The sequence below is a fragment of the Lampris incognitus genome, chromosome 6, assembly GCF_029633865.1.
Source record: "Lampris incognitus isolate fLamInc1 chromosome 6, fLamInc1.hap2, whole genome shotgun sequence".
In the NCBI taxonomy this organism is placed as follows: Eukaryota; Metazoa; Chordata; class Actinopteri; order Lampriformes; family Lampridae; genus Lampris; species Lampris incognitus.
Window position 1 is genome coordinate 53645639 of NC_079216.1, and position 22622 is coordinate 53668260.

Sequence of the window (22622 nt, forward strand, 5' to 3'; positions counted from 1 at the left end):
ATCGACAGAACGACAGGCAAAACAAGGTTTTTATTAGGTAGACGTTTTAGCTTTAATCCACTCGGGCGCTGCGCAAAAGTCTTACAATGGCAGAAAAAAGTGGTTTTTCTGTCCGTGTGTGGCGTGTATTTCCCTCCTCCCGGTAGGCGGGTTGGTTTGTTGCAAAGTTTAAACACCTACTGAGTACGCTCCTCTTGTTAAAATATCGTTTATCTCAAAAAGACAAACACTCAGCTCAGGGGACAATGGACTGTATAACACCCCTAATGAATTAAACACGACCAAGGGCCCAAACCCACTGAAAGCAATGACGGGTTATTCTCAGTCACGTGACTTTTTCATTGACAACGAACAGCTCCGCCATGTTGGAGGACAGCTGGACCTTAGCAACCACCGTTTACACTGAAGCTCTCATTGTCGACCTGTGTTTACGAGAACGGATTTTTAAGCGAAAATCTGAAAAACGTACGCAAATAAAACATTGCAGTCGTGACCCACTCTTCGAAAAACAGTTTGCAAAATAAATTTTACAAAGTTCTGGCCTAATGGCGCCAAGGATCAGATTCGAACCACGGAAACGGCGCAGAAATTAACCATCGTAAAATATCGAACGATAGCTTTTCTGTATGAATCAAACCTTGAACAAAAAATTCTGTCACTCTGAATGTTTAGAAAACGTTTAGCATCACGCAGTGAGGGGAACACCGTATCATGTGTTCCATATGGCGAAAGTGTTGCCGTCACGTGATATGTGACGTAATATGATAATAAACCAATGACACGTGTCATTTCATGCTCCTATACGCCGACACCACAGAACCAGCAATATTTTAGGAAAAGGTTGCTATGTGGGCAAAATGTTGTATAATACAGATACCCCCGTTAATTTTCTATACATTTCTATTTGATTAACGTTATATGAAATGACAACACCACAGAATCAGCTGTATGTTGGGAAAAGGTCACTATTGCTCAATAATTCAGGTAAGAAAGTCAAAGAAAGCTGAATCAGTTCATCTGGACACAACGTTTATTGACAGATACGTTTCATCTCTCATCTAAGTGACCTCTTCAGTCTCAACTGACTGCAGGGATCCCCACCCTTAAAAACAATACAGTGGTATAATGGTCCAAACCAAAGACCGGTTTCATAAGCAAATATGGGCGCGACCATTAACTAGAGTTTCAATGGCCATGTGTACTATTCAGAGGATTTGGGAATGTTTGAAATCACAGTGGGTGGCACGGTGGCGCAGTGATTAGCGCAGTCGCCTCACAGCAAGAAGGTCCTGGGTTCAAGGCCCAGGGTAGTCCAACCTTGGGTGTTGTCCCGGGTCGTCCTCTGTGTGGAGTTTGCATGTTCTCCCCGTGTCTGCGTGGTTTTCCTCCGGGGGCTCTGGTTTCCTCCCACCAGGACCTTCTTGCTGTGAGGCGACCGCGCTAACCACTTCGCCAACGTGACGCAGTCTGTATGTGTATATATATATATATAAATATATATATATATATATCACAGTGTGTGTGTATATATATACACACACATACCACGGAAATATCAGTCTCTCATCCATTCTGTGGGGTAACACTATGCATCACATAGAAAAAGTTCAAGACAATTCAACTCCAGCAGCGAGTGGGCGTGTGCATCAGACGAGCACGACCACAACAGTTTCACGGGATTGTGCCTGCTTGTCGCTCCGCCTGACAGATTGTCCGCGCCTCCCTACCTGCCCCATCGCCTCTCATTAAAAATGTATTACTACGCACCTCAACTGCTCCTTCTGAAAAGACCATTATACACCTGTATGTATACAGGTATTTTTCAAATTATATACTGATGAAAAGTGAATAGCACACAAGCACTCATCCAGAACCATACCCCCCCCACACACACACACACACACAGTGACATTCCTTTTTGCATTTTGCAATAGTATTGGTTGCTGGGAGAGTGTGTAGAAAACCAGAGTGTGGAAAAAAATGACAGCATAGGGCAAGGTCAAGTTGTTTACCTTCCAGAGGAGCACGACGACCTGCCGCAGTTTGAGGCGGTGGAAAACGCAGACATCATACAGCGCCGACATGGCCAGGACCGTCACCCCCTGCTCCTTCCATAGCATGCTGCAGGCAGCGCAGCCCAGGCTGACAAGGAACCAGGCCCCAAGCTGGCAGGGCCCCGCGTGGCCCCGCAGTCGACAGTGACGTATATAACACATCAGGGAAAGCAAGAAGAACAGGGCAGCACCTAAATCGGCCCGGCCCACAACGCCCGCCACTGCCTCAGTGTGGATGGGATGTGAGGCGAAAAGCAGGCCTGCCAGCAGGCTCCACAACCCGCCGCCCAGCAGCAAGCGGGCCAGGGAGGTAAAGAGGCCCGTCACAGCACCGTGGAAGGCCACATTAACTAGGTGGTAACCCCAAGGCTCCACCCCACCCAACGCATGGTTGAAGCGGAAGGACAGAGTGCAGAGGGGGCGGTAAGACTTATGGCTGCCGCTGTGCGTAAGCAGGGTGCCCCAAAAGTCATCGTAGAAGATGTTGGTCCAGGGAGTCTCTGGAAGCAGGTCCTGGTTGGTCTTGATTGCACGGCTGTAAAGAGAATGGAAAATAGTTAAGCCCTTTGAGAGAGAGGAACCAAAACGATGTTTGTATACTGAGAACATGACACATGGAAATTGGCAGGTGACTTTCGATTAGATATTACAATGATGTTCCAGATGCTAAATTGATACAAACAGCATGTGAAATGTGAAAACAACAAAAATCCAAAGAAAATCAATCCATCCATCCATCCATTATCCAAACCCCTTATCCGTCTTAGGGTGGCGGGATGCTGGAGCCTATCCTAGCAGTCACTGGGTGGCAGGTGGGGAGACACCCTGGACAGGCCGCCAGTCCATCACAGGGCAGACACATTCACACCAATTTAGTACAGCCGATTCACCTGACCTACATGTCTTTGGACTGTGGGAGGAAACCGGAGCACCCAGAGGAAACCCACGCAGACACGGGGAGAACCTGCAAACTCCACACAGAGGACAACCCGGGACAACCCCCAAGGTTGGACTACCCCAGGGCTCGAACCCAGGACCTTCTTGCTGTGAGGCAATCTGCGCTAACCACTGCGCCACCCTGCCGCCCCAAAGAAAATGTAAAGGAAAAAAATCGATTTACTTTCAGTCTCATGTATTACAAAAGCTTAAAACATGATTATTATGCCCTCAGTAAAACAAATTAAAGTCATACATTCAAAAGTAGAAATCGTTACATCAAACCACACCATCAAATTCATTGGGCTTCAACATTACGATTTCGGGGAAATGCTGCGATATTAAAACCGTCACAGCTTAGTATACCAATTTTGCACAGAATTTACCCCCCCGCCCACCCTCCTGCAACAGGCTTTTCAAAATGAATACTTGGTGCGAATCTGGATGCTGACATTTCAGTCCTATTAATGAATGTTGCACCACTTCACAGTCCTGCCGCTACACCGCCCTGCCACATTCAATATTTGTGAGATCTGAAAACGGTGTTTATGATGGATTTCTACTGGCAGAACATTAACAATCCTCTGAGGAGGGCTCACAGCTATTCTTTCCGACTGCAGCCTAAGCAGAAAATATATAGGTAGCCCAGAGCTGAAACTCGGAATTTGCTTACAGCTTCCCCGGAGAGTGTGGCCATGTGGCATTCGCAAACAGAAAAATCTCAGGGTGAGCTTCAACCTCTGGGCAGTTTTCACCGCCACAGCCGCGGCTCTCACAGCTGCGAACGTGGAGATTAAGCAAGAACACCACACCCTTAGCCACAAACCAATACAGACACACAGCAGGGGAACGCCATGTTGGCAAAAAGGCAGTGCACAGAGGAAAGGGAAGCAGACCTCCACAGTCAACATGGCAGCACGGTGTTTGCCTATCACCGATGGCTGGGCGCCTCTGAATGAGACAAATACAACATATCGGGGTTAGACGGAGGCAGAGGGGAAGCGAGACAGACGGATGAGCGGATTTGTTATACAGGGAGCAGACGCTGAGGCACAGCGAGGAGACACCTATTCAGGGTTCAATCTTAAAATATGCCAGGCTTTCTTCAGACATGGTCTTCCAGTTTTGGAGATAGGGTACTTTTCCCTAACAGCGATAACGAACATGATTTATTCTTTATAACTGACAACTGGGGCCTGTAATGTCCTTTGTGCCATATGCCGGTTTATTTAACTGATTATGCAGCATTCTTCTATTTTCAGCTTATTACAACTTGGTTAAGGAAAGGGCATTAACAAATACTTAATATCCATCCATCCATCCATCCATCCATCCATCCATCCATTATCCGAACTGCTTATCCTGCTCTCAGGGTCGCGGGGATGCTGCAGCCTATCCCAGCAGTCACTGGGCAGCAGGCGGGGAGACACCCTGGACAGGCCACCAGGCCATCACACAGGGCGGACACACACACACTTTCATACCTAGGGACAATTTAGTAACGTCGATTCACCTGACCTGCATGTCTTTGGACTGTGGGAGGAAACCAGAGCACCTGAAGGAAACCCATCCATCCATTCACATTATTATTATTATTTTTACTGTTATTGTTGCTAAACTCATTACACAAGAAGACACATGATTTGGGGCGTCCCTGTAGCATAGCAGTCTATGCCATTGCCTACCAACATGGGGATCGCCGGTTCGAATCCCCGTGTTACCTCCTGCTTGGTCGGGTGTCCCTACAGAAACAACTGGCCATGTCTGCGGGTGGGAAGCCAGATGTGGATACGTGTCCTGGTCGCTGCACTAGCGCCTCCTCTGGTCGGTCGGGGAGCCTGTTCGGGGGGAGGGGGAAATAACGTGATCCTCCCACACGCTACACCCCCTGGTGAAACTCCTCACTGTCAGGTGAAAAGAAGCAGCTGGTGACTCCACATGTATCGGAGGAGGCATGTGGTAGTCTGCAGCCCTCCCTGGATCGGCAGAGGGGGTGGAGCAGCAACCGGGATGGCTCGGAAGAGTTGGGTAATTGGGGAGAAAAAAGGGGGGAAAAAATACAAATCCCTGTTCACCATTACTGCGAACGCCTGCATGCACCTGTCACTTTAAGGTCAGCTCATGAATATTAATGAGGACGAGACCATGCCCCTTCAGTTCTTGAGACAACTGAGAGCAGTTATGGATAAAAGTATAAAAAAAACACAATATTAGTCAGTTACAAATAAAAAAAACATGTTGCTGAATATTTCATTATGTCATGTTCGAGGTTTTTAGACATAAAAAGGGATTTGGGTTCAACTTTAAATGCCTGTGGCTTTGTCACTGCTATAAGGTGTCTGACAGACTGACAGGCCTTCCCTCCATAGAGTCAGTTCTATGAGGGGTAAGGAGGCGGTGGTGCTGATGGTGTGGCAGCGGTATGGAGAGTCTCCTAGGGAGGGTGACGGCGCCTGGCATCAGCGGGGCGGCGGCGTTGTAATTAAAAGCGTGATGGATGGTACACGACACATGTGATAACAAGCCAAGAGGACCTGGTTGTAATCAGGCCTCATGACGGTCACAATTAGCACACGCAATTAGTCAGGGGAAGGAGAGAGTTGGGGGGGGTGTTGGGGGGAGGGGGGAATAGGACGGAAGGCACAGCAAGCCATGTTCTTTTTTAAGTCTCTAAATTAGGTATACTAGCACAAGAAAAATGAAACCGTATCGAATTGAATGAAAGGAACAACACAGGATATACAATATTTTCGATTGCACAAAGGCCTCCGTCACAAATACTGCTTTTTCAGTGACCGACTGAACAGCCGATCCCATCCAACATTGCCCCGCTACTCGGTAACAGGCAGAAAGCGTAAGGGGAACTTGTTATGGAGGTGCAGAAATCACAGCACACAACAAATGGCCAAATATATCAGCTCTGAAGACGGATCGTAAGGAAGAAGAAAGACCCTCTCGTGATGGCTCAAGGGAGAATGAATACTACCTGGCCGCAGCGTGTTGGAAAGGGTACAAAAATAATCAGCTGGGATATAATAGAAATGCCTTGGATGTCAGTGAGCAGATGATTGGGGTTTTCTAGCTTCTGTAGTCGGACCGACAACGGCTCCAGCCTTCCTACCGGCAGGCTTACAGCCGGTAGCCCAGCTATCCACTTCATGACTCAGATATGCCAGTTTATTTTTTCTGGCCCATTTGTCAAGCGAGATCTTCATTCCACCCCAAGATGCTCACATAAGAGGAATTATGGTTCAATTACATTTCTAAGCCATTTTGGAGACAAGTGCACTCTTTTTCCATTGCACATTGCTCTGGAGCCAGCGAGGACAGAGACAATATATATTGCCTCGAAACCACACCAGATTTCTCTGGCAGCAAAACACAGGCGAAAGTCAATGCGAGTCAGTCAAAAACCCCATACTGTTTACAGCTTCTGCTCAATTCTCTGTGCATGAGGGTTTACCTATCAGATGGTCTCCTTTTTTATATGTCAGAGGCGAGCAAGTGCCTAAAGTGCTCCTCTTGTCAGGCACAGAGGGAAAGAATCAAGGAATAGAGGAGAGAGAGAGAGAGAGAGAGAGAGAGAGAGAGAGAGAGAGAGAGAGAGAGAGAGAGAGAGAGAGAGAGAGAGAGAGAGAGAGAGAGAGAGAGTGGGGTGACCTTTAAGCCCATTCAGAGTGGATGAGGGGGATTCACCCACAGTAGAGTAGACACATTTGCATTACTGCCCAACAATTCATGGCGAACCTCCCCTATCCATGACAATTCATTAATCCACTACTGGCCAGGCAGGTCTTGATCATTAGGTCCTGCTCCACTACCGGCTAAGAGGCCAGCTGGAGTGGAAGATTGGGTTTCTGTGGCTGGCCAGGCCCCCGTCTTTCTGCGGCGCTCGCTGGCAGCAGGGCGGACTTCTCTTGTGCACGGCAAACCTTTTCCAGCCGGGAGGACATTCCTTCCTGACCGCACGCCTATATGCCGACTCCCAGAGGAACAGCGGGATCATGTGGCCACCACTAACAAGAAAAGACCCTGAAACCTTTCCTACCTCCAATCACCATCCCCCACCCCACCCCCGCGCATCCCGCCTTCACGTTTTAAGCATGTGGCTCCATCAGATTGGGGCAGATAGCGGGTTAACCCTTTTTAGGTTAAGAGTACACTGTAAACATACAAGATGCATTACTCGCTGTATTTTTATTACAAAGTCTTCACTTGTTTGACAACAAGGCTTATCAAGTAATTCAAATGTACTACAAACTGGCGCTGGCTGTTGTTGGCATCTAGTACCGAGCCCTTCTCTACTAGCACATGGCATTTGATGATCATGGCATGATTTGCCCATTTTACTCTTTTGTGGCAGTAGTAGCAGCCATAATGACCCATTTTGTACTTTTATTTTCCTATCCTCCGCCTGTCGAAGGCGCACTTATGCTAAACGCACTCAGCTTGACATACACCCTCAGTTGTGTTGATTATTATGTCGTGCTTCCATGATGACAGTTGGGAACATAGGAATTTTTTTCCCCTCCCCAATTGTACTTGGCCAATCACCCTGCTCTCCGAGCCGTCCCGGTCGCTGCTCCACCCCCTCTGCTGATCCGGGGAGGGCTGCAAACTACCACATGCCTCCTCCGATACATGAGTCGCCGCCAGCCGCTTCTTTTCACCTGACAGTGAGGCGTTTCACCAGGGGGGCGTAGCACGTGGGAGGATCACGCTATTCAACCCAGGTCCCCCTGCCCCCCGAACAGGCGCCCTGACCAACCAGAGGGGGCGCTAGTGCAGCGACCAGGACACATACCCACATCCGGCTTCCCAACCGCAGACACAGCCAATTGTGTCTGTAGGGGCGCCCGACCAAGCTGGAGGATGCAACACGGGGATTCGAATCGGCGATCCCAGCGTTGGTAGGCAACGGAATACACCGCTAGGCCACCCAGACACTCCCAAACATTGGAATTTTTATTGCTGAATTTCTTGTAAGTCACTTTGGATAAAAGCACGTACCAAATGAGTAAAATGTAAATGTCAGCGTAACTGGAAATACACTGGCAGAGGGAAGGCTGTTGAGTGAGACTCGGTGGCCTCCTGTGCAGCTCACAGGCCGTCCGCATCTGCATCTCCTCTGTGCTGAACACTGAAAACTGATGAGAACTCGATCAACAAAGCACGGAGATGCTAATAACTTTTACCGGCCTCGGTATTTTTAGACAAGCGCTACATGACTCACCTCAAACAAAGGCATGTGGTCTTTGTGGAGAGAGAAAACAAAACCAGCACCGGGTCTGGTGTTCATATTAAAAGACACGACTAACTGCACGCAGTTTTCAAATCCTTCCACAAAAGATCACTTTCTCTCCAACACCAACTCCAGAAGGAGGGACAAGACACACAAAAAATTAAAATATTTTTTTTCTTTTTCCGCTAAGAACTCAGTGGTTGTTTCCGGCCTTTAAAGAGGCAGCCAATCGGTAGGTTATTCCCATGCTGTGATCAAATAATTCAGTTTTCCTCCAGCGGTTGGGAGCATAAATAGTCACTTCAACTTAATAAGGCAACACAGGCAAAATAGAAAAATAAAAAAACAGCCTTTTTTTTTCATATGCCTTTATCCAATTTCACCCTTATGCTAAATGGGCCTCTGTGTTAGCGTAATTCCTGGCATTCAGCCCAACGTACAGACTTCTTATGAACCCACAGCAAAATCAATTTCCTCATAAGTTGAAAAGCGAGCCTGCACAACAGGGCCGCTATCTGTGTTGCTCAGCGTCTCTGCAGCAGGGATCACGTGATGGCGGACCTACCGCTGTGGCCCTGTCACGTCTAAGCTCTTAATGTAACTGCATCAGCGGGGCTGCCCAGCGCAATTATTTTAGGCGCCCACATTAGAAAGGCCATCTGAAACTGAAGCTCGACCGGCTCTTCCATCTCTTCCCAGGAGTCACCGGGGGCAGACACAAATCAGTGGTCAAACACATGAGATTAGACTGGATATTTGAGAGGAGATTGAAAACCGATGGCATATAATCAGAAGTTTTCCCTTTGCAACTCTTCCATGGATTTGAGATTAAAGTGAGAACCAAAGACATCAGCCGCATTGCCAGAAATAAAATGGGGAAAAAAAAAAAAAATCATCCATTCGTCCATCCATTATGCGAACCGCTAATCCTGCTCTCAGGGTCGCGGGGATGCTGGAGCCTATCCCAGCAGTCATTGGGCAGCAGGCGGGGAGACACCCTGGCCAGGCCGCCAGGCCATCACATAGGGCTGACACACACACACACACACACACACACATATTCATATCTAGGGACAATTTAGTATGGCCGATCACCTGACCTACATGTCTTTGGACTGTGGGAGGAAACTGGAGCACCCGCAGGAAACCCACGCAGACACAGGGAGAACATGCAAACCACACAGAGGACGACCCGGGACGACCCCAAGGTTGGACTACCCCGGGGCTTGAACCCAGGACCTTCTTGCTGTGAGGCGATCGTGCTAACCACTGAGCCACCGTACCGCCCCATAAAATAAAAAAAATTAAAAAAAAATAAAAACCTACAGGAACTGGACACAAATATTGGCATGTCAATCTCACTACAGAATGTCCCTGCCCAGCCTCCCCCTCCCCCCGATAAGTCACACGGGAGCGACACATTGTGCAGCCATGTGAAACCGACATGCATCTGAAAACACCGGAGGGAACTGAGAGATATCTAATAGAGGGGCAGTCATAAGTCTTCCTAACAGCGCAATTTAGCTGCTAGAAAATGATTTAAGAAAGACAGTAGCCCTAGAAAGACAGTAGCCCTATAGAACAACAGACAAAAATGCTTTTATTTATGACAGCATGGAATATCATCTGATGTGGTGGGAGTTTGGGTGACCGGATCAAGGGTCCGCCAAGTATGTGTCATCACCAAGCTTTAATTTGCAGAGCGCCTACTGAGTCCTCGGGGACATGTTCCTGGCAAGCTGTTTTGTCTAGTGTCGCTTCTCATGGACATCCTAGCGGGCCAGTAATGGCCCTATGTCCATGGCCTCCATGATGACAATGACCAAAATGCTGTTTAGCGAAGTGCTGCCAATTATATTGTAACGTACACTGATAAGTAGATTCGCTAGCCCTTGACTAATGGGTCAGACCCTTTAGTCGACTGGTTAACATTGTCGCCTGTGGTGCAGGAGATCAAGGCTCGCGTCACGGCTGCGGAAGTTCTCGGGCTGCCCCCCGAATTCGCTACATTGGTGTCAGAAGTGGGATGGTGAGACCAAGAGGCCATCGGAAGCACATGTGTCCAGAGGCGTGAGGGAGCTGGTATGCTGAAGTGTCGGGACGCACTTCCCAAAGGGGGGGGTGGTAGTGTAACGTGCACGGATAACTAGACTCGCTAGCCCTTGGCTAACGGGTCGGACCCTTTAGTTGACTGGTTAACGTAGTCGCCCGTGATGCGGGAGACCCGGGTTCGAGTCCCGGCTTCGGCGGGTCCTGGCTGCACCCCCCCCCCCCGCCTCTCGTTACAATATCATTCTCTCCATTGGTAACAGTGCAAGACGAATTTATCGCCCCTCCCCGAGTGAAATTTGCACAAGAAAGCAAATAAATAAGAAAACGTCTGCAAAGTTCCCCTTGATGCTGGGATGATTAATCATCATTGAACAGAAATAACAAAGCATGTGTTAGCAGCACAGTGCTGACGAAGACAGACTGTACCGTCTTTGGTGACATGAAGGATAGACAACGTCTTATCCGGGGCCTCTGGGCTGCTGTGACTAATGTATTCTGCTGAATTAGAGTGGCAATTCAACCCTCAAAAAAACCTCATTTGAATACATCAATTATTAATGCAGAAAGAAATGAAGATGAAATGCCCAAAAACGTGGGGCACATTATTTGCCTCAAGACAGAGAGAGGGAAAAAAAAAACTATTTTGGGGCAATGTCACAAATCGCTTCTCAGAGCAATGGAATTTTAATGTGACATGCCAGCCACCGAATAGGAATATGCCAAACATTAGACAAAGTAATCATGGGTTTCAGTGAATGCTGCATAAGCATGAAGAGATAAAGTCCTTGCAGAGGCCAGGAAAAATAGAAATAAAGTTCATTTATATTTATTTAAATAGAAATAGAATCTGACCACTGATTGGCCAGAGAGAAATTCAACAGCTCTGTTTATAACCAGGAAATGCCAAAGTGAATCTTGTAAAACTTGTATTATAGTTGATAATCTATCCAAGTAAAACATTATTTTTTGTCAGCGAATCTCTTATTTACACTAATATTTTGTTCATGTGAAGCACATTTAGACTTGGTCTTGTGGATTTTTCTGAAAATAAAACACTCGTGTGGGGCGCTGGTAAACAAGGGAGGAAAAACTAGTCAACACGCCAACAAATGACCAGCGAGGCATTGTTGTGAGGGGAAACTATCTGCAGTGGAAAACCAAATCCCAAAAAGTAAAGCGAATAAAGTAGAATAGAGTAAAGCGAATAGAGTAGAGTCAAGTCGAGCCAGTACCATGCAGTGGAAAAGGGGCATTAGTTTCTCTACTCACACTGACCCATGAGTTGCAGGTTATAGCTTTCTGATGTTTGAGCGAAAGTAAAGGATAAGAAAAGTGGGAAAGGGCGTCTAGGTAGCGTAGCAGTCTTATTTTGTTGCCTACCAACACAGGGATCTCCAGTTCGAATCCCCGTGTTACCTTCGGCTTGGTCAGGCATCTCTACAGACATAATTGGCCGTGTATGCGAGTGGGAAGTCGGCTGTGGGTATGTGTCCTGGTCGCTGCACTAGCGCCTCCTCTGGTCAGTTGGGGCGTCCGTTTGGGGGGGGGGTTGGGTGGAATAGCGTGATCCTCCCATGCGCTACATCCCCCTGGTGAAACTCCTCACTGTCAGGTGAAAGAAGCGGCTGGCGACTCCACATGTATTGGAGGAGACATGTGGTAGTCTGCAGCCCTCCCCGGATCGGCAAAGGGGGGTGGAGCAGAGACCGGGACGGCTCGGGAAGAGTGGGGTAATTGGCCGCATACAATTGGGGAGAAAAAAAAGGGAGGATAAAAAAAAAGTGGGGAGTGGGGGTCACACTACAGCAAATGGAGAAGGAGGTGGCGGAGGAGGTGGAGGGAGTGAATTCATCCAACCAGCCAGTCAGTAAGCCAGCCAACCAGGACAAACAGAGAGTCATTGTGGTGTAGCTCATTGTAGTGAACACACCACCACTAAGGCCACCATAAAATCCCCATTGTTGGGAATGAATGGCTGTTCTCTTCCTTCTGACATGTGTGATTAGTAAGCTTCTAAAGGCCCCTCGTAAAAGAAAAGCCTCGAAGAGCTTTACGGAGCACCATTTCTGCACAAGCTTAACTCTAGATAGAGTGCATTGTTTTAGTTATAAAACACATGATTCTATTCGACTGATGAAATTGCAGAGAAACACAATGTCATGACTGGGGGGGGGGGGGGGGTCTCGATGCACGCTTGATAATTCAGGTGCAGAAATCTCTCCGGACACAAAGTTTAATAGGAGAGACATTTCATTGCTCGTCTAAGTGATTGTCCAAATGACTTAGATGAACCAATTCAACTTTCTGGGATAAGGGTGGGGGGTGGGGTGGGGAGATCAATTCAGTGTGAAATTGCCACAGTAAGCTGTGATGATTGTAATATCACAGCATTTTTCCTGGATTGCGGCACTGAAGAGGCTTGACGTGATGACTTCCACATCCCCGAATGATTGAATTTTAATTGTTTTACTCAGGGAAACGTACTCGTTCCAATACTCTGCAACACGTGGGGCTTAAAATAAATTAATTTTGCTGTACATTTTCTTCGTATTATTGCATTTCACTGTAGATAAGAGGGAACGGAGCCTTAAAAATTTGCAATATTGGGATGCAATATATGGTGACGTTTGAAAAATTGCAATATGCATCAAATCGGCACTAACATATAACTGTATTACTGTGTCGGAAGGTACCTGCCGATTCCTAGCCCTAGTCATAACCCTGTAAATAGCCATTAGAAAAATAAACCACAGGGGCAACTAGAGCAAATAACCTAATATTAACTAACATAATGTCCTCTGGAAGTTTTTTTTTATTGTTTTCTTTTTCTAAACATGTCTAGTTTCAAATGTACATATATATTTCTCCTTTCCACAGAAAGGAAGTTTGTGGTTTATCAAATTAATCCAGTAGCTAAGGATTGTAGGTTTAGCCCTACGAGAGGCTTTTTTTTTTTGCAACGCTCTGCTGGCACAACGTATGGGCTCACTTTATTTCACGCCACACTAGACAAGCAAACACTGGGACGAGGACACTGAACCTCCGAGCGGCAAGCAGGGCTGGCTAGTCTTGCAGTGCGGTGCATTTTAGCTCAGTGAATACCCCCTGTCTGCTGCCCGGCATTGCTGATCAGCCTTTTGTGTCGCGGAGCGTGAGCTGAATGCTGATCACCATGCTCCCCAGCCAGCCCACTACATCCAGCCAACCAGTCGGCCATTCCTCCATCGAGTCAACCAAACAGGAGCGCGGGTATCTGACCGGCTAGACAGCAGAACCAAGGAAACTGCAGGGTTTTATGCTGCCACTGACGACCTGTCCTCTCCGGTGCCATCATCCGAAGTACAGCAGAGGCCATATGACCACCGTTCTAACAGATGGAGCTGCCTGGAAGTCTCCTACTTTCTTTTGTCTGCACTCCACTGCTTTTAGACCAAGTAGTGAAGGTCGATTTTCAACACTTTGTCACTCAAGCAAGACAATGAATATCCCAGAATAGACTTTATGATGGCGACACAGTGGTGCAGGGGTTAGCACGGCCGCCTCAGAGCAAGAAGGTTCTGGGTTCGAGCCCCAGGGTAGTCCAACCTTGGGGGTCGTCCTGGGTCGTCCTCTGTGTGGAGTTTGCATGTTCTCCTCATGTCTGCGTGTGTTTCCTCCGGGTGCTCCGGTTTCCTCCCACAGTCCAAACACATGTAGGTCAGGTGAATCGGCCGTACTAAATTGTCCCTATATATGAATGTATGTGTGTGTGTGTGTGTGCCCTGTGATGGCCTGGCAGCCTGTCCAGGGTGTCTCTCCGCCTGCTGCCCAATGACTGCTGGGATAGGCTCCAGCATCCCCGCAACCCTGAGAGCAGGACAAGCTGTTCGGATAACGGATGGATGGATGACTTTATGATTGAAAAGAGATCAAATTATTTTTTTCATTCATTCTTCTTTTCTCCTGATTATTGAGTTTCCCTTTTCTAAAGGAAAAATGACCGAGCCGCCCGTCACTGTTACTCTACATAAGTCCTTTAAAATGACAGAGCATCTTTTCCAGGCTGAGCTTTAAGTTGTGCACTGGTTATAGTCAATTCCAGGTGTGAGAGCCAATTACAGGAGCTGCCAGTGCTGAGCACAGCCGGGTGATATATACTCTGATTATTGCATGCAATAAATCTGTCAGCATGCGCCGGGCTGTGGCTAGACAGCAAAGAGCTGCTGGGTCACCCTGTTATACGTAGGTCTCTCTCTCTCTCTCTCTCTCTTTCTCTCTCGCTCACTCACTGCTCTCATGCACTCGATCACAGACTCCTCTCTCTGTCTTCAATGCTCCATCTCTCATCTGTTTCCCTCAGTTTGTATTTCTCACTCCGTCAATCTCCATCCGACTGCCTCATCGGAAAAGTGAAGTGGGCAGTCAAGAGCTAAAAGCATTCCAGTGCGGTGCCGCGGACGGTTTCCGTGAGGGGCTCGTTCGCTCCCAGAGGACGTCATTTAAACGGGAGCCCCCCTCGAGACTTCCTCTCATCCGCACACCAGCACCTGTCTTTCCAAAAACAAATCCGCCGCCTGATGACATCTAGGCACAAAGGGTCAGTTGATGGAGACAAAACTGACGGCATCTCCAGTGGAAAAATACTATTCGGGAAGAAAAAACCTTGATTAGAACAAAACAGAACTGGACACCTGACAATTGCTTTAATTCAACTCAATCGAGTTAAGTTTTCACATTTGCTCTAAGTGGGAAATTGGAGCAATCAGGCTAATCAAATAAACCTAATGCTCCAACAACAATCAGGGACAGGGTCTGGTTCTATACCCTCGGCTCGTTCTCCACTCCGGCTTTCACTGCAGCCTGACCCATGTCTAATGCTGCAGTAGACAACCAGGCTCTGTCTGGGCGGCCCACTCCGTAGCACTCCTCCTCACAACAGGAGGGCTTTTGTCACAGCCTGACCTTTCTGGCCACAGAGTAATAAATTTGTTTGATTTGTCCCTCCTCTCGTCTTGAAGAGAACTACTCTCTCTCCCATGGACAGGGAGCTCAGTGTGAGGGGACTCTTCTATTCCTCCGCTAAAGCTTAAGTCTGGCCCATCCTGCCTGACCCACATTTTTTTTTTTTTTTTTACCAGTAGGGTTTGGGCTGAAAAGTTGCTGACCTAGTGGAAGGTTCAGGGACAAGGGCGATCCAAAACAGATGATGGAACCAGTAGGGCGGGATGGAAAGATCTTGGACAGATCAGGATCATAGGCAAGCAAGCATGTGGGTGGCCTGGCAGTCTCGTCTAAAACTGTGTTCAGACACAAGGCGAAATATCGATCAGGTTGCCGGTGTTGACAGTTTGTGGGTGTATCCTGCTATTGATCTTTTGCTTCTCCAAGTAGCGCCGGTGTGCTTAAAACACTTTCGTTAGTAGATGAATGTAATTCTTCAACTCGTATGTAAGTTATCACGCATTTTGAGACACCACTTTCTTCTTCGTTCTTTTTTTTCTGGACCCCCGCCCCTTTTCTCCCCAGTTGTACCTGGCCAATCACCTCACTCTCTGAGCCGTCCCAGTCGCTGCTCCACCCCCTCTGCCGATCCGGGGAGGGTTGCAGACTACCACGTGCCTCCTCCCATACATGTGGGGTCGCCAGCCGCTTCTTATCACCTGACAGTGAAGAGTTTCGCCGGGGGGACGTAGCATGTGGGAGGATCACGCTATTCCCCCCAGTTCCCCCTTCCCCCCGAACAGGTGCCCCAACCGACCAGAGGAGGCGCTAGTGCAGCAACCAGGACACATACCCACATCCAGCTTCCCACCCACAGACACGGCCAACTGTGTCTGTAGGGACACCTGACCAAGCCGGAGGTAACGCGGGGATTCAAACCGGTGATCCTCGTCTTGGTAGGCAATGGAATAGACCACTACGCTACCCGGTTCTTTTTGTTTTTACTGTAATAGTCTCGTAGCTAAAATTTTTATAAAAACGGGAATCCATCGACTGTAACTGAGCTTCTCGTCCGTATTTGTTCCGGCAGAAACTGGGAAACGGGAACCAAAATTCGGCCTGTTGTTTCCACATGGTAGGTAAGAAGTGAAATGACTCAATCTGAATGGCTATTAGTGGGCAATATATCGCTATCCCAAAAGTTCAGCATTCCTCTTTTCTTTTCTTTTTTACAGGTTGCTATCCAACCCACAACTCCAAAATGACCCCCGTCTCCCATGTTGCTTGCTCTCATAGCAAACGAATCGAGTCCAGCAACACGTTGTCGGAGCTGCTTTATGTCCGAGTGTGCTTTAACAGATGGGAGAAACTTGTATAGTGCTCTCAATTGGTCAGATATATAGTGGGCCCTTTCCCCTCTGAACCCCTCGTGTCACAATTTTCAACATCCCCCTAGCAAAACTAGAAACAGTTGCATTTCAACGTGGATAACTGACGAACAACTTGACGGTGCTCACTTCGAGGTGTGTTTAACTCATTCCATCAGAATATCAAATATTTGTAAAGAATATGTCTTCAACACTTAGTTTAAAGCTTCAGCGTCCTTGCCTGCTTGCCAACTGGCTACAGCAAGAGTCTGTTTTATCAACTACAGCCCTTTTTCTTCGTCTGTGTGGAGTTAGCAAAGGCGTAGCGCATCCCTATAACTCTAATGGGCCCTTTTAGCGCTTCCAAATCTAAAGCATATTGCTGTTTTATAGTACCGTTCAATGCTTGCTCCCCTTTTCTTCATAAAGACAACCACTTAGTGGTCAAATGTCAACATTTTTGATAATATTTTGATGGGAGATATTTTGCTCACTCACTCAAATCATGTTACTCATGATTTCAGGTCCAATCATAAAGAATATGCCACTCAACGCTAGTTTTTGGAGGATCACGGTCATTTAAATTCCTGCTGACCAGAATGGCGATTGGTTTTCTTCAAAACGGAACAGCTCCGACTGTTTCTTTCATTATCCGAGTTTGGCAATCGGTTCAAATTTGGAGCAGGACCCGGGTAGCGAAAACAGTGGGCCGCTAACACATGTGGTCTGAGGATGATCTTGTGCAGTGTGCTGCTATTCTCATCCCAGAAACCCACGACATGGAGAGGCTTTACAAGGTGCACTACCCCTGCAGGATGAGCCTGGATCACAGTTCAGCAGTAGAGAGAGAGGCCTCCGTCCCCTGATGTTTATTGCACGGGGCTTTAAGTGCAGGAAGAGCTTTTGAGAATGCCAGCGGAGCAGAAAAGGGAAGACATCTTTAGTGCTCTGACCCCTTCAGGCGCTGCCTTCTATCCGTGGCATTCAAAACAGCTGTGTCCCGTCCTATTTTCTTGAGGACAGAGGCCGTCTGTGTAAATATACAGATAGCGGCCCAGTGTCATGCAACGTAACGTAATGCACCGAGGCCGCGGAGGAGTCATCTTCCTACCGATATTCACGAATGGGATTTTGATAACCTCAAACTTTTTGGAAGCCCGGTGCAGTTTATCATTATGGAAGCAGCTATGAGATGGACTCTAGTAGCTAAATGCTTGAGAGATAGAAATAAATAAAGGAGGTGGGAGGACACCGTGAGAGAAACTAATCCATTTCCTCTCGCACCGTTCAACTTGTGTCGCTAGCTCTCATAATGAAAATGCAAACTGTCAAAGTACACTCTTTATTACCCTTTCACTGCTCTCTTATATACAACAGGTAAACCTCAACATTAATATGTGGTGAGTTAGGAGAAAACACACACACACACACACACACAAAGAATAATTGCATTAATAAAGGACGGCGTTCCAGGATGCAGTTCTATGTGATCTCATTAGATACTATCAAAACAAACCAGTGTTCACATATGCTTCCCACCCAAACGTTCCCCGTATGACTTTCCCATTAGCGCTCCAGTTCCAGGGCTTAATTGAAGGCACATGTAAGCAGACACACAGAGCGCGCCCACTGAAAATCAAGACTGCGCAGAGGCTCTCGGCATTAGGGGAGAGGGACAAGGGCTATGGGATGTTTTTTTTCCCTCTTCTTCGAAGGTCAGCGTTACTCTCCCCATGACAGAGCATGTTAATCCACCTGATGCCTGATAATGCCGTCTGCTAGTCTGCAGACATCTCCAATAATCAAAACCAATGGAAGCCAGCGCACACACAGGGTTCGAGAGAGGAAATCGGGTTAAGGTGCAATGGTATCCTTGTATTTATTCTAACTTTAAATGGGATTCAGCAACCTGGACTTCGGGGGACCGGTGCTACTACGGTATGGTACTAAACCAGATCTGGGATGGGCTGCAGTGTGTGCTAATGCTTGGTAAACAATGATGATATATGCGATCAAATAAAGTCTGTAATTCCATGTGGAGGTTGAACGCGTGTTATCGGGTCCATCGCCGTGGCCTGAAGTCCTTTATTAGCATAGGGGGAACCTGAATATCTTCTCAGCCGTCTGCTGCTGCCTTTGCGTGAGACTGCAGAGCCTAGTAATCCCATAAACATGTCCAAGAGGAGCCCAAACAGCCTCCTACGTGTTTTTAAATGCTTTGTCTTCCACATGGTGTCAATTTGCATTTTTGTGAAGGAGCTCATTTAAAATGAGCACGTTTAAAACTTTACAGCCACCAAATGGCACAAACCGCATCGCCTTAATTGCAAGTGCTTTTACTTTTACGGCCGTTTGATTTCCTTGATTATTTTTCCATTTATAAAATACACAATTTCCCCAATACATAAGTAAATACAAATAAAAATGTTGGTTGCGTGTTATGATTTTACACATAAATCAACCCTGAAAAACTTCCCTATATAAAAAAGAAAAAAAACTAAACATTTCTGTTACCACATAAATTCTCCGCACCAAACATCAGAGAAATGCACAAGGAAACCTACATAATATCACATAATATGGGCAATCACAATAAACACATTTGCTATCACACGTTACAATGATTCTTATTACTCTTATTGTTTGACTTTGAAATAACTATAATGACACCAGCAATTAACCCAGCAATTAACATCCATCCATCCATCCCTCCACACACACACACACACACACACACATTCTTTCCTAGGGAAAATTTAGTATGGCTGATTCACCTGACCTACATGTCTTTGGCCTGTGGGAGGAAACAGGAGCAACCGGAGGAAACCCACGCAGACGCGGAGAGAACATGCAAACTCCACACAGAGGATGACCCGGGAGGCCCCCAAGGTTGGACTACCCCGGGCCTCGAACCCAGGACCTTCTTGCTGCGAGGTGACCGTGTTAACCACTGCACCGCCGTGCCACCCACTGAAACTAGTGGGTGCAAAATCAAACCCACGAGAAGCCCTGCACCGGCGTAGCAAAGAAATCAGACCAGGCTTGCTAACTCAAGGTGATTATAATGCAGCTATCTTCAGACAGCATTTGGCGTATCTTCAAAAAAATTAAATCACTTCAAAATAGTCAAGAGGAGAGTGTACAATGTCAATTCAGTTTGGCCATCCCAATAAAAGACATGAAAGTATTTGACACAAGAGGACATTTTGGCCTTCACTACAGTCTAAATCTTTTCCATCTCAGCTGCGCTTAACAATTAACAATTGCTAGCAATTAACAACCCTTTTAATTTTTTCCCTCCTCTTCAGTGTCCTCATTGCATTGTATTGACACCGCTGTCTAAAAGACATGCTCATGCTGATCTGTTTACATGAGTCAACATCATTCTTGGGCATTAGTCCACAGTTCTGGCTGTCAGGCTAAAGTCCCCATGTTACCACCGGCTTGGTCGGACACAATTGGCCGTTTCTGCGGGTGGGAAGCCGAATGTGGGTATGTGTCCTGGTCGCTGCACAAGCACCTCTTCTGGTTGGTAGGGGTAGCTTGTTCAGGGGGAAGGGGGTAACTGGGGGAATAGTATCAGTCTCCCACACGCTACGTCCCCCTGGCGAAACTCCTCACTGTCAGGTGAAAAGAAGCAGCTGGCGACTCCACCTGTATCGGAGGAGGCATGTGGTAGTCTGTAGCCCTCCCCGGATTGGCAGGGGGGGTGGAGCAGCGACCAGAATGGCTCAGAAGAGTGGGGTAATTGGCCAAGTACAATTGGGGAGAAAAAGGGGGAAAAATACCCCCCCCCCCCAGAAAAAAAGAATGTGGAAGTGCTGGTGAAGAGATTTCTTGGAGAGTTCTTGTTTTTTTAGCGGTTGTATTATCTTGATGTTCGGCATAGCTAAATCTGATGTTGAAGAAAAAAAATAATGCCAATAAAATAAAACTTGAATTCGGGCAATTTTTACATGGGCCAGATAGGCTTTCGGAAGAGAATCTACTCTATTTCCTTCATAATACTAAGTTTTCAACCCACTGATACCTCAAAAATGTACTTAGACTTGGTTAAATTATGCTATATACCACAGGCACCACAATGCCCTGCACTAGCACAGTAAAAATAAAGCACTTAAATAGCTATTTTCAAATAGGGGTCTCCACTCGGGCAACCCAGAGACTTCTTCTCTGTCAAAGCACGCTTTCATGTTTTCCCCAAGTGTATTTCCTGATTAGCAACAGTACAGCGAAGAACCATGTGTTGAAAGGGACCTAATTTTGCAGCAGACCGGCATTAATCACAGAAGCCGGCACTTTGTTCTGTTAATTTCTACAACCCTGTGTGGTCAGTCTGCCAGCACAGATAAATCTATATAGCATTTGTGTGAAGAAGATCGGAGAAGGAACCGGTAAAAGTTACATGCTCAGAAGACAATCCAAGGCAACTAAGGACGAGGATGTCGTTACCGCCACATCACGTCTTGTCTACACGCTTTGCTGTGTGCCAACTGAGTGGTTGAGGGCGCTGTTGGTTTGAGGGCTCGACAGAAGTTTTACAAATTAACAAGGCCTCCAGGACCCATGACAGCAGTCAGACAAAAATCTCTCCAACGCGTGTGTGGCGCATCAAAAAGACAGGGAGCGCTCATTGCGGGCTTTTCTTTCACATGTATTTAGGGCTCTGTGGAAGCAAGGATCGTCATGTTATTGCCGGGGGAGACGTAGTGAAATATATTCTGCTGCAGAAGTGCTCGTTGCAATATCCAAACCCCTGATGACTATTTCCAGGGTCTTTAATTCAGTCCAAAGAAGTATGACTAGGGCGTCCGGGTGGCGTGGCGGTCTATTCTGTTGCCTACCAACACGGGGAAGGTGGTTCGAATCCCCGTGTTACCTCCGGCTTGGTCGGGCGTCCCTACAGACACAATTATCCGTGTCTGCGGGTGGGAAGCCAGATGTGGGTATGTGTCCTGGTCGCTGCACTAGCGCCTTCTCTGGTCGGTGGGGGCGCCTGTTTGAGGGGGAGGGGGAACTGGGGGGAATAGCGTGATCCTTCCACACGCTACATCCCCCTGGCGAAACTCCTCACTGTCAGGTGAAAAGAAGCGGCTGGTGACTCCACATGTATCGGAGGAGGCATGTGGTAGTCTGCAGCCCTCCCCGGATCGGCAGAGGGGATTGGAGCAGCAACCGGGACTGGGGTAATTGGCCAAGTGCAATTGGGGAGAAAAAGAGGGGGGAACCCCCCCCCCAAAAAGAAACAAGTATGACTAAAGCTCCAAGCTTGATAAAAAGCCACCGGCACTTTCTGTTTATACACTGGGATTCGTGTGGTCTGGGATGAAGCAGTATTTGACCACTGGAAATGCAGGACTGAGGTCTGCTGTGTATTGTTGAGGTGTCTGCCATGCAAGCCTGCACACGATTTTAATCCTCTGCACTGGCACAAAGTAAATGAAGCATGGTTTTAATTTAAACCAAATTTTGGAAAACTGCACCCAGTAAGTTAACGTCCGTTACTGTGGGGGGAGAAAAGGTAATTGGCATTCTTAAAACATGAACTTGTGTTATTTTTAGAGTAAATTAAAAAAAACAAAAAAACATTGGAAGTCCTTCTTCTCTTGTATCCCATGCAGTAAATTTGTACACATCATCAGCTGAACTCAATAAGCTGGCCAACCAGCAGAATTTCCTCAGAGACATTAAATTTAAAAAAAAGCTTTTTACTTTCTCTATCCAAGCCCATTCACACAGGCAGAAAGACCTGCATTCACTGCATTTCTGGAATACTTGTTGGTGGCATATTGTAGGTGGAGAAGACAAAGCGCAGGGAGTGGGTGCAGAGGCACCAGCTCCTATAAAGGCGGGGACAAAGGGCCAGGCGGAGGCTCGGGGCTGCAAACCTGCGTACATGAATGGACCTGACAAAGAGCCGTGGAAAAAAAAAGGCACCCTTTAGGCTCTGGAAGGAGAGGAGGTTAACCCCACGCCTTTGCCCACGCACACAGGCCTCCTCCGCCTTACAGAGCCGCTGGAGCACAACCTTGTGTGGTCCATTATTACACC

At 47.3% G+C, this 22622-nt stretch overlaps 1 protein-coding gene across 1 annotated transcript in view; it reads right to left on the minus strand.

The window, feature by feature from the left end:
• Nucleotides 1-383: 383 nt before the first annotated feature.
• The window catches only part of LOC130114580 (protein O-mannosyl-transferase TMTC2-like), a 76819-nt gene continuing 54580 nt past the window's right edge, over nucleotides 384-22622 (minus strand). The window contains exons 2-3 of the mRNA XM_056282442.1: nucleotides 2013-2589; nucleotides 384-422 (exon numbers count right to left, since the gene is read on the minus strand). Of these exons, the coding sequence (XP_056138417.1) occupies nucleotides 384-422; nucleotides 2013-2589 (616 nt within the window). The remainder of the gene's footprint in view (nucleotides 423-2012; nucleotides 2590-22622) is intronic.